Source organism: Aquila chrysaetos, chromosome 17 (genome assembly GCF_900496995.4).
Source record: "Aquila chrysaetos chrysaetos chromosome 17, bAquChr1.4, whole genome shotgun sequence".
Classification (NCBI taxonomy): Eukaryota; Metazoa; Chordata; class Aves; order Accipitriformes; family Accipitridae; genus Aquila; species Aquila chrysaetos.
In genome coordinates, this window is record NC_044020.1 from 5,475,122 (window position 1) to 5,488,116 (window position 12,995).

At 43.3% G+C, this 12,995-nt stretch overlaps 1 protein-coding gene and 1 long non-coding RNA gene across 3 annotated transcripts in view; both read left to right on the forward strand.

The window, feature by feature from the left end:
• NUAK1 (NUAK family kinase 1) overlaps window positions 1-7,839 on the forward strand; it is a 49,960-nt gene extending 42,121 nt beyond the window's left edge. For both annotated transcript variants that reach the window (XM_030040843.2, XM_041129606.1), the window contains exons 5-7: window positions 2,087-2,206; window positions 2,504-2,636; window positions 3,745-7,839. In XM_030040843.2, coding sequence (XP_029896703.1) covers window positions 2,087-2,206; window positions 2,504-2,636; window positions 3,745-4,898 — 1,407 coding nt within the window. In that variant the 3' untranslated portion in view covers window positions 4,899-7,839. The remainder of the gene's footprint in view (window positions 1-2,086; window positions 2,207-2,503; window positions 2,637-3,744) is intronic.
• A 3,195-nt stretch (window positions 7,840-11,034) lies between these two features.
• LOC115352675 lies at window positions 11,035-12,708 on the forward strand. The gene is made up of 2 exons (XR_003927232.2): window positions 11,035-11,344; window positions 11,927-12,708. It is a non-coding gene; the product is annotated as an uncharacterized LOC115352675 (long non-coding RNA).
• The last annotated feature ends 287 nt before the right edge of the window (window positions 12,709-12,995 follow it).

Consider the following 12,995-nt stretch of genomic DNA (forward strand, 5'->3'; position numbering starts at 1 on the left):
TTTCCTGAATGGTCAGAATGAAAACATGAATGCCCAAGTCTGAGAGTTTCTTAGTGTGAACAATGGTATGTGTATCCCTATATATATATATTCATGCACATCCACATGCATTTTACACATTCCATGGTGTTAAGGGAATGTATTTTCTTAAGGAATCACACTGTGCAGTGTTTGTCCTTGTCTTAGCTGCATCCTGAACTAAAATAAAACTCAATGACCAGCACGAATTTTTAACACTAAAATGATCCCATTCTTCGCCTGATTGACAGGGCACACTTCATAAGGCTTAAAACCAACTTCCTGCAAGCCAGGCGGGGTGACTTGATAAGAAAGTGGAATTTAGGGCAATTAAGTGCAATCTGAGCCATGAGAATATGTTTGCAGACTGCAATTGTACACCAGCTGTTTTCAATGACATTCCAGCCATACAATGAAGATTTTACAAACCACATTTATTTAAGGGTTGAATTTTCTGCTGTGTGTTGATAATAAGCTGTTTGAGGGACTGAGTGAATTCAAACTATGAATGGACGTGGTGAGATGAATTAACATTAATGAACAGGAATCAGCTGCTCTGTGAGGAGGATATTATGAGTCCAAATTGTCAGTGGGACACCTGCACAAGCAGAACACCAAAATAGGAGAGGGGTGAAGTGTGAAATCTCATATTTGCTCTGTGAGTTTAAAATTTTTGTGAAAATGATATTTTAAAAAGAAGTTTATATTTCCAACATCAAAGTATCTGTATCTATATCTATATATCTATTTATGAAGTATATATATATTTCTATTTTGGGGTAAAGAAAGAAAAATTTGGAACATCTGTCCATACTTCACCAACTTTGTTCATTTTGGTCTCAACTGTGACATTTTTAGGTGTAGCTGTAGGAGTTTAGATAGTAGAGACAAAGACTTTGTCTCCCAAGAGTTCACTAGACATTGCAATTAAACGGATATTAGAGGCAGTGATGATGCACGTTTTAGAAAACCAGGAGTGAATGATGCTGCTGGTAAATCCTTTTCCTTCCTGTTCACTTTGTGTTTTCTTGAATTTTCTCTTGTGAAAATTCCTGGGATTTAATTTCTTTCTGGTAAAAAGACCTGAATAAGGTGAAGAAAATCCAGAGAAAACTCCTGTCTCTTATAGCTGTAATACCTTTTTTATGCCTGTGCTTTATGTCTTTTATGTATGCCTTATGTCAATAGTGGGCAGTAATAAAAGTACCTCTGGGAAACAGAAGCATTTGGGTTTTAAACAAGATAAAAAATGAGATGTGTTGCCTTGTGCTAGAGAAACAAAGGAAATGCAAAGGTTGTGGGAGTATTTAGTATTGCTATCCTCAGCCTTTGTTTTGTAAGAACAAGAACAGAGAATTGAAGTAAACAAAATATTTGGACCTGCTCCTGCAATTCCTACATGGGCAAAATTCCCAACAGTCTCAAGGGAAGTTTTGTTTGTGTTGGGAAAGCCGGATTTGGGCCCATTGTTTCCAGTTAGGAACCAGACTTGTGTTTATTATCTCATGATAGACATCTTGTGTGCTTAACAGCTCAGATTCCTCAGCCGGAGTCCCTGAATCCGGAAGAGTTAGCAAGTGCCTCACTTTCCTCCTCCTTCAAACGTAGCTAAGTTCCTCATACTGGGAGGCACTGCTGTCCACTTGATTGCTCTTCATCTTGTATAATCATCGATACCAAAGAAAAGCAAGCCGAAAGTACTACCGTTCTTACCGCGCACATGCACAAAGCTGTGACTGGGGACACAGCTGTGAAACTGCAGGATAAAATTACTGACTGATGGTTGTGCAGTCAGTCAGTGATCTGTCTGTGAATGGAACTAAAGCATCCTTGCTCTTAATCTGGAGGATTTAACCTGGGGGCCCTCTCCTCCTCTGGAGGATCTTTAGAGAGAGAAGCAAAAAAATCATAGAATAATGGGTTGGCCAGGGATCTTGAGAGATTATCCATGTCGAGATCCCTGTCCTACGGCAGGGTCAAATATAGCTAAGTCTTTCCTGATAAAGGATTTTCTGTTGCATTAAGATATTGTTAGTACTACAGATGTCTTGTGCAATTCTATTTGCAGATTGCTGATTTTGGACTCTCCAACCTTTATCACAAAGACAAGTTTCTGCAGACCTTTTGCGGAAGCCCACTGTATGCTTCCCCCGAAATAGTTAATGGACGACCTTACAGAGGTCCAGAGGTAAGAAGGGTCAGCTTTTCCATGGTGGTATGGGGATGCCTTTGACGATAATGTTCTTGAGGGTTAGTCTTAATGCTAGTGTTACTGCACATGCGTGTTCGCTTGGGTCTCTCCCATATTGAAAGTTCTCAAGCTGCCTTCATTTGCTTTCGTTTGCTTTGCCTGTGGTTAGTCAGATACGGGTTTGCCGATCAGTAGGCGCAGCTGGACGTGATGCTGCTCTTGTGGTGCTAATGGCAGGGAGAAGGGTGGGGATCAGCTTTCCTGGCCTTCACACGCATTGTCTCTGTATTTCAGGTTGACAGCTGGGCCCTTGGTGTATTGCTTTACACTCTGGTTTATGGAACAATGCCCTTTGATGGCTTCGATCACAAAAATCTCATCAGGCAGATCAGCAGTGGAGAATATCGTGAGCCAACACAGACCTCAGGTATAAAAAAGGAGTAAGGGCAATGTATTGAGCTGACAGGAGTTCAGAATGGAGGGTTTGCCCGGCCCCTTCCAACATGTTTTGGTGTCATGTTAGAATGATAAAGAAAAAAAATCTCTTGTTCCCATACTGACTTCATCTGCTATCAATTCCCATCTGGGTACAGCATTTACCAAAAGCCCTTTTGAAATTAAAGTTTTGTAGCAGATAGATTTTATTGCCTTGGGGAAGCTGTAACGGGCTCTTTTAACTAGATCTATGACAGTGGAAGGTCTGTTAGCTATTGCAAATGGAATTGTTCAGACAAGCTGTAAACCGATACTACATACTGGTACAGATCAGTCCTCTAGCTTACGCTGTGGTATATCACAAGCAGAGAGATGAATGGTTAGAGTGACGCAGTCTCTTATCCAAGAAGGCAGGCCAAAATCTGAATTAATGCCACTATGTTTGCATTTACTTCTACTTAGAGGATAACACTTTAAGCAGTCACCTGACACAAAAGCATCAACTAAGTCTGGGTTGTTGATTATAATGACTCCTTCCAGCCTTAAATGCGTATATATATATATATATATAGATAGATAGATAGATATATATTTAAATGAATATTTATCTTGTATCATTTGTTTGATATCCCTTTCAATTTTCTGCCTTCTTGCTTTCTTTGTGAAAATACACCTTTAAAATATACAGAAGGCTACACAGTTTATGGAAAAAGTAAATACAAAAGCAATAATGTGTAGATCATTTAAAATATCCCTATTCCCCTTTGTTTTCCTCTAAGTTTTGTAATTATTAGAGTTGATAGGTTGGTGACTTCCTTCAGTAATATGGAACTATTCACTGACTAATACAGTACAAATATCAATTTCTTTGATAACCCAGTGTACATTTCCCAGGGTGAATCATATTCTTCTGATAAGAAGTAGTACTCAAATGCATTTTCCAACATTGACTGATGGCCAAAGTCTTACCCCCTTTTACTTCTCCTGTTGTAAGAAACATTATTTTTGCTCATTTGATTGGCTTCACACTTCCATTTTAAACTGACAAAACTAAGAATGCCCATATTCTAAATATTTTATATTCCATTCTTTGTCCATAGATGCTCGTGGTCTTATCAGATGGATGCTGATGGTGAACCCTGAACGCCGAGCAACGATTGAAGACATTGCCAACCACTGGTGGGTTAACTGGGGCTACAAGAGTAGTGTTTGTGACTGTGATGCCATGAGGGACTCCGAGTCCCCATTGCTGGCAAGGTTCATTGATTGGCATCACCGTTCTACTGGCCTCCAGCCAGAGACTGATACCAAAATGAAGTGCCTTTCTAAGCCCAAAGGTCCTGAAGTCACACTAGAGAGACAAAGGTCTCTGAAAAAATCAAAGAAGGAAAATGACATTGCACAGTCCATCCAGGAAGGAGGAGCTGAAAATGCATCCAAACCCACCTCCAAGAGACCCAAAGGCATCCTGAAGAAAAGGAGCAACAGTGAACATCGATCTCACAGTGCAGGTTTCATTGAAGGAGTGGTCAGCCCAGTGTTACCCTCCGCTTTTAAGCTGGAGCAAGAGTTGTGTAGGACTGGCGTAGCCATTAAAAGCGTTGTGGAGGGAGAGGTAGCGGGCAAATATGGCACTAAGCAGTCTTCACTAATGCCAAAAAAAGGAATCTTAAAGAAGACTCAGCAGAGGGAGTCCGGCTATTACTCCTCTCCAGAACGAAGCGAATCTTCTGAACTCTTGGACAATAATGATGAGACAGTAAACAGTGACACTTCTCCGGGGGTCACAGAGCCATCCAGAAATGGGTCTTACAGCCATTCCTGCAGGCGTAAGGGCATCTTGAAACATAACAGCAAGTATTCTACCAGCAGCACTGAATCTGCTTTGATTAGCCCTGACACACCAACGTTGGAGGCCATGGAAGAAGTGGTCCTGCCTGGGGATGCATTACCTCGAAGTTACAGTCGCCCTTCCAGCGTGATTAGTGATGACAGTATTTTGTCCAGTGACTCCTTTGATTTGCTGGATTTGCAAGAGAACAGGCCAAACAGACAGAGGATACGGAGCTGTGTCTCTGCTGAAAATTTCCTCCAGATCCAAGACTTTGAAGGACTTCAGAACCGCCCACGGCCACAGTATCTAAAGCGTTACCGCAACCGTCTGGGGGACAGCAGTTTTTCCCTTCTCACAGACATGGATGATGTGACTCAGGTCTACAAGAAAGCCCTAGAGATCTGCAACAAGCTCAACTAGCAGAGGGAAGATGGAAAGGGAGGGAAGGGAGTTTTTCTGTGTACCTTTATGATGGAGTAAGCCAGGTCACTGATTTGCTGACAATGGTAGGTTTTGCTTCAAAGGAGCTGACTGTACCTACTTAGCTGAACTCCTAGTAAAGTAGCCCCAAAGCCATCTCACACTTCTCTTATTTTGTGTCCTCAAAATATTACCTACCTGACCAGAGAATAACCTTTGGTCTTTGTATATGTGATGAAAGCACATCAGGATCTAGCAGACCAAAGCATCAAGATTTGATGGCTTGAAGTCAAAGCTAGACAGAATTAAAACTGGAAGTGAGGAATACATGTTTTGAGAGGTTTGTAATTAATATTATATCAGCTTTACCAAGAGATGAGCTGAATTCTTCAAGTCAAATTGGGGTGTCTTTTAGAAAGAGAGCCTTTATTTCCCCCGAAGTTATTCATCTGGATACAGTCATTGCACATTGGGAATCTGGCTTGCATTATGCAGGAGGCCAGGCTAGGTGGTCACCATAGTCCCTTCCACCAGGGTGACCTGAGAGGTTCTGAATGCGTTCTGGGACAGATAATTTGAGAGACTGGCCCCAGAATAACCTCACAAGGTGTATGTGGACAAGCGGTGGAGCAGGCATTCAGATCCCACAGCCATTGCTCTTCAGTGAGCAGGAGGCCCTAAGATTGTTTCCAATTGCCGCTCCTACCAGTAAAAACAGAGTCACAGAAACGGTAATGGGAACTGGAAGGAATGGATGTTGTCATCAGCTAAATGACCTTTTAAAGCATTTCAACCTGTGTTCAGTTTGTGACTCTTTCAAAATTACCAGCCAGATGAATGTCCAGACAAAGATGGATCTAACAAAGGGTCTCAAGGGTTAACTGACCCTCCAGTCTAGAGTTCAGTTGCTGTCAGCAAATGGTGCCACCTTGCTGTTAGCTTGTAGTATTTGAGGGTGACAGGTAGTTTGCGACCAGAATGTTAGGTAAGGAAAAGGTTGTAGCATGTAGGAAATGGATAGAGGTCAGAAAGTTAGTGGGAAGATGCCTTTCTCCAAATGAAAATGTTTCTAGGTAGGTAGTAATGGAGCAGAAAGAATTGAGCGATGAAATGATAATGGTAGATTTGAGAACAGAGTTAGGATAAAATTGCGGGCCTCTGTCCGTATAGTGTAGCTGGTACTGTGTGTGCAATGATACCAGTTTGAAAAAAACCAAGAAGGATATGTGTTTGTGTTCTCAGACATATCTAACTATCCAGACTGAAGGCTTCAACTCCCGTAAAGGTACCACATGGGTCTACTGGATTACCTGAATGTAAGCCTATGTCAGAAAGGCACTGTGTGTTTGGCAGGCCTGGGCAAACTGGAATCTTAAGGCCCATTTCAGTCTCATTTCCGTGAGCACATAGCCCCTGGCTTTCTTGAAGGTGCCGGGGTGTGAATAAGTTGCAGGTTTCAGCCTATGATGTCAGATGATCCACAGCTGCAAAACTTACGTCTACACGCATACCCAGAGCAGAGGAGCATGGGCAAGTAAGCTCTGTTCTCACTCCTACCCTGTAACTGGAATTGAAAGCAGAATTTGGCCCACTGTGTCCAAAATCCTAGAGATCGTGAGGAAACGGAATAGAGTTCCTCTGGGGATTCCCCGGGAGTCAGGGATAACCCCATAAATGGTTGGTGTCTGGGGCAGGGAGCTATTTCACTTGCAGATTTCTTATTCGGTGTATCATGGTACTTAAGTCTGCCGGTTCCTCCTAAAAATCAACTGGGCTGCCTAGCATAAAGATGAATGAGCTTGAATTTCCTAAATCAGTTAATCTGACTCTATGGAGAACCTTTTCTCATTGTGAAACACTGGACCAAATTTGGCCCGGGAGTAAACGGCATCAATACCATGAAATCTATGAGAGATGCGTGCTCTCAGGTGGTCAAGTGAAATTTGGCTCGCTGTCCATTTGCTCAGGAAGGGCAACTGCAGGTCATTTCTCTACAGATGTGTACCTCTCCGTAAGATATTCAGATATCCCATCTTCTCAGAGGCCCTGCATGTGCTCTTTTAGCCCATCCCAGATCAACACCCCATCTTGCAGTGTACTGAGTTAATAAGTTTGCTGTGGTGCATTTTAAAACAACTCGACATAGTCTCCATGGCCTTTCTGAAACAAGGATGTGCTTTGCAGCCACGGCTTTTAACTTGTGCCCTGGAGCTTAAGAGCCAGGTCCTCAGCTGGTGTAAATCAGCGCTGTCCCATTGACATGGTGGAGCATCACTTTGGTGGGGTTATGCTGATTGACACCTTCCCTGCAGATCTGGTGCTAAACCTTGAATGGATTTATAGAGATTTCAGGACGAAGGGAAGGGAAGTCAGCCGGCCGTGGCGGGGAAGTGAGGAGCACCCCGAAGGCTCATATCTCCCGAGGCTTTTGCCCAGGCCTGCTTCCTTGTGTACAAATGTGAATGAGTGAGTGACTGCTTGCTGCCAAACTGGAAATGTTATGTAGGGATTTACTGGCATGTTACTGGCATGTTACATGTTTACTGGCATGTTATCATTCCTAGAAGAGAAGAAAAAAAAAAAAAAACTTGACTGCACATTGTTATTATTAGTGTTGTGATTTTTATTTAATTTTTTTGTAATACAAAGTTGACTTTTTTTATTTGAATTTGTCTTTTTTTTTTATTTATTGGTCTGAAAGCCATTTCAAAGGTATAATAATATATTTGGTGTAATTTAATTGGTGCGACATTATTTTACAGCTCCGGCCAAAATTGTTTGGTGTTATTTTTTTGGTTTTTTGTTCTTTTCTCCCAATCCTTGGTTGGTTTGAGCTCTACGAGGCACACAGGGGAAAACGCTGGATAATCACCCAAAGTGTTTGTATTTTTAATCTGATACTGTTTTTTATTAAATAAAATGAAATTAATGTAACTGTGAAGAGTCTCTCTCTCTCCCTTTTCTTTTTCACTGTACATCAGCATAAGCTAAGGCCAAACGGTAATGAACACGTCATGCAGAAATACAGCAGCATCTCAGCACATTGTACCAAGTTGTTTATGCAAAGCTTCTTGGCTCATTTGTGCATTTGAATGTAATGTGGGTGGCCGCAGAGACTCCCGTGCTACGAAGCATTTGGCACTGCCTAACACCCAAAGCTTTCAGCTCTAGAAATGTTTGCTGGAGAAGAATAGCTGACTGGGGTTTCTCTGCCGGAGATGAATGGGGTTTGTGGGCCAGGTGTGCTGCAGGTGAGACGGAGCTGGCTGGCTGACCAGACACGGCGCAACTCGTCTGTAGCCGAGAGACAGATGGTCATGGTCCTTTCCCCTCTCTGGCGGGGAGAGGGACAGTTTATTGACAATGTTAATGTTCCTGTTGGTATAATTTAGGGGTTATTTGGGCAAAAAAGACTGGTGGCCATCTGCTGCTGTCAAATGTGGGATGATTTCAGTCAGATGGCTTTGAGCAGCCAGCATAATCAGCTGGTGAGAGGGAAAAAGGGAGTCGGTTTTCATTTTTTTTGGAGTCCCCCTGATAACTAGAAGGCTTTAGATTGTTTTTCTTGGAAAACGGGTGGGCATCATAAGGGAAACTGGGTGTTAGGTATGTGTGCTGTGTGTGCTGGGGACTTGTTAAAATAAAGGAAATGGTTGGCAATGTCCTAACGTTGGCTCTGAGCAAGACACCATTAAACTTCACCCTTGATGCAGCCAGCCAAGATACCTGTGGTGTATATTCTGCTTTTTAAATTACAGGCGGTTTGGATTAGGATCCAAGGTTTGGATATCATGCAAAAAAGGCTTTCATTTTCCTAATTCATTTTCTCTCTCTCGAGCTTTTTAAAACAAGAACCCATGGCTGTAGGTACTATATTTATTCACTATGACCACCTAAAAACCAGTGGGAATAAAGGGAAAAAGCCAACGATGCAGAATGGCAAACAGCCGTTAATACATTACAAAGGGAATTATTAGCTGCTGTATGCTAATTGAGTCAGAAACTGTAAGGTATATATTCAAAGTCAGCACGTGTGTTCCTGTACCTGAGGTGAATAAGGTCTAACTGTGTGGGTGCTGGGTGGTAGAAAATGTAATGCAAGTCTCTTCTGTAATAGCAATTACGAAACAAGTTTTTTTTAACACACTAGGAAAAAAGTGAATTTGAGGGCAAACCATTTGTTTTGTTTTAAAAATAATGACTTTTAGAAAGAAAGTTCTAGATGGCTGGGTATGGTGCGCATCCGTGGCAAGCACTGAGAAGTAATTACATACGTGTTTGTACAGCTCTGACAGCGCACGCTTCTGGGGTGGGGTGGAGAGGGGAGGTGGGCGTCTAATTTTCCTATTTATTAAAGGAGATAAGTGTACAGTGATATGCTTTAGCTGAAGTTACATAGTAAGTCTGTAGCCAGACCTGGTGGTCTTTCATGCTTGCTCCATGGGGATTCCAGTGTTCCTCAAGAATTGTTGAAGTTTTATGGATCGGGCAAGACAGGAGCAAGGAAGCAAGACAGGAGCCCTGGGAGCTACACAGTCGAGTGACAAAAGCAGTAGTGGTTTTCTTGTCCTTTATAACCCTTCCTTTAACTCTAAAAGCCAACAATTTCAGTTTCTGATCCTGCAAAGCCTGTGCACGTGCCTAACATGATAAAGTCAGGGATCTCTCTCACTTCTGTGGTAGGCTTGCTGAAGTCCAGGGGCCAGCTCACGTGAGCAGCACTGCCCGATGCCGAGTGACGCTTCCATATATCAGGAGAGCACTTGGAGGCCAGCACAAAAACTTGCAGGAGAGCCTGACGCTGCTCCTCAAAGCTCGCCAGCCCCAAGTCACTGGCGCAGAGGGAGAGGACTTGTGCCGACACAGCGGGAGGCAGCTCTCCCCCAGCGCCGTCACGGCCTCCGAGGGGGTGCCCACGGCCACCCCGTAGTGCTGGCAAGAGAAGCAAAATTCAGAGCAAAGTGATGCAGCACGATTTCTAGCCACGGAAGTTTGCATTTGATTTGTAGTTGTGTCTCTTCTCACGGAAGACTGGTCTCCATTTAGAGGCTTCAGGGACTGTACAAGTAAGGTGCTAAATTGAGGTGAAGAGATGGCATTTTTAGTTATTGCAGACAAATTTGCTAGGGATTCCATAAGCATGTGTAATAATAAACTTTGCAACACCAGAGTCTCAGTTATAGCTACAGGGTAAGTAAGTCATAACCAGTCCAATGAAGGGAGAAGTCCAATACTCATGTAAATTTAGTGTATATGAGAAGCTTATTAGTTTAGTTAAGCATTTATCTTGGTGATTCACATCTCATTTTAATGAGATGCTTCTGGAGACAGCTGCAGGAATGCTTTTGTTGAGCCAATAGAAACTCCGGTATTTGCTAGCATCAGCCCAGGCTCTCCAGAACCTGTCCCAGGGTTACTGGTTTCAGGGTTTCAACTGAAAGTTTTACCACAGAAGAGAACAAGCTGTGTTTCCCCTGGATTAATTGTATTTAGTATTCAACTAGGGCTTTGTTTTTTACTGTTGTCTGGTGGAGCTGTCTTTTCCTCCCTGCCAAACCAAGACATCTTTCTCATAAAAGCCTGAGTAATTTGGCTGGAGAAGCAACTTTTTTGGATAGATGATCTGAGCATTTTGTTTCTGGCTATCTCTCTCTGGCCCTTACCCCCCGCCCCATATTTCTTGGAATTTCATCAGTGCAGAAAACCCTTTGATTTGTGTATTATCTGGCTATACAGAACCCTGCACTTTTAAGGACATTATATGTATTTGCACTGATGCTTAATTGTTCCTTGGAAAAGCATTTTACAAGACAATTTTATGCGTCACCAGAAGGCTCCTCGTCCCAACTCATGTGCTGGGCTTAGAGCTTACACTGAGAAGCAGCGCACCAGGCCCAGGACCATGAAGGGATTAGATAGCTGACTGCCATCAAAATAAATAAATCAGCTGTGCGTGTTGGCCACAGGTACACTTGCAGGTCAGGACATCACCCTACTTCTTCATTCAGCAAAGCAGCTCTACTGCCGTCGTGAACTCAGGGTTTTTTGACACTGAGCACCTCTGAAAACTCCGTCTTGAGCTTTCTCACAGCGCGCACCCGGCGCTGAAGCCTTTGCTGTCAGAGACCATGTCGAAAGTTGGCGTGAGCCCACCTTGACGTTTTCTTTTTGCCCTTTCCCCACTCACCTTATCCTATTTATTTAACACAAATAATGTCCCTCACTCTCTCACGTAGTCCAAATCTCATTCGCCGTCCTGTTTAGTGTTGCTCCATAGACTGCGTAATACCCCGTCAGGACGGCGGGTTGAACTTTGCTCACGATGTGCTTTTGCAGCGCCAACCCTGGCCGTGGCATCGCCTCTGCTTTGGAGGCTCTTCGGATCGCCGGCCGAAGGCACGGGCTCGTTCTGCAGCAGCGGCTCCAGCTCTGGTGCCTTGCGGCAGGTAACTTTTCTTGCTGGGTGCAGAAACTGTGGATGGGACCTTGAGCTAATAGCAGGGCGCTCTCTGAAAGAGACCCCATGCCGAGGAACAATTAAAAAGCTGGGCTGCCAGGACAAATGGGTTAGACCAACCGAATATAAATCCCTGGAAGCTGGTGATGAGATTATACCCTACCCAGCAGGAAGCCACTTAGAAAACTGTGCTTCTTTCATAGGCTGGGGATATACTATTGCACTTAGAAATACAAGCAAGGAACAGCTGTAGAGGAACTGGCTGAAAAGCCAGGGAGGAGGGAGAGTTCGTCTTGTGGCTCTGCAGTGATAGAGTTTATTAACAGGCCCCTCCAAATTTCAGCCTCAGAGATAATAGGACAAGACATACTTTAAATAGAACCAAAGGGAAAACAAATTCAAAACAGATGTTAGGAAATATGTAAATACGTGTTTATATTTACATATAAAGCCCTAGCTGCCTGCCAGGCGAGTTTGCTAGGACCAGAGTGTGTGTCATCATCCCGGCTGCACTGGGATTTATCAAAAATATTTCTTTAAATGTTCTTTCAAACTCTGTTGTTCTTTTTAGCTGCACGTCCCAGAGCTTGACAGTTTAATCGGAAGATTTCTTGAGACGAGGGATCTGCTGCCTGAGAAGAGATGTTTGCTAAATTCCCATACAATTCAGTGCCACAAGGAATGTTCAGTCAGCTCTGGCCCTTAGAAACCCCAAGGTAGTTAATCCCCTTGCGCTCCCAGGAAAAATTTGTGTCAGAGTGGAAAGAGGCAATGGGTAATGGTCGAGTACTACATCCCCAGATAGTGCAAACTGATGTTGACCCAACCCAGATGAGCATCCAGCCTTAAAAAATAAATTCATATCATTGTGAAATTCTGGTTGGATTCAGTGGGGATGGCTTCAGGTCCCATATGCTCACCATTTGATGGTCCCCATACTCACCATTTGATTTCCCCACATGAAGAGTTCTGGATTTTCAAAAGTGGTTTTAGAAATATCTGTTTTTGAGAAGCCAGTTTGAGCTGCCTACACCTGAATTCTTGAAACTGATGGCCACCTTCTGCTCCCAGTGACCTCAGCCTGAGCTGCGGTCACTTGGTGCTTACAAGGATAAGGCTTACTGGACCTCAGGCTGGACATTTCAAAATGGAGATACTCCAAGTGAGTAACTCTGAAATCTTTAGCCTTGCCTTAGCTAGCGGGGGTCTTTCAAATCATTGACACACTGGGGTGTTATATAAGTAAGTCCCGGCTTCCAAGATTTTGGGGGAATTGCACAATTCTTCAGCTGAAATGGGATTTATCATTAGTGGTGTTTTTTTAGGAAATAAAAATGATTTTAATTCTTGGAATTGGATGACTTGGAGTACTGCTTACAGGACAGGGACCCTCAGCCCCTTGCAAACAAGACACTTGCAAAGCTCCCAACAGCCCAGAGCTTGTGTTATAGTTCAATAAATCTGACATTTCCTAAAGGAAGTGAAGCGGTGCTGTTGGTCAAGTTTCTAACGTGGTCTTAACCCAGCGTATCCCATCAGGTCAGTGGCAATAACATGCGGACCAATTCACGTCTGGATGGGAATGGAAATTGCCCTCCTTTGACATTAATAGAGAAGGCACAAACGGCCCAGATGGGTAG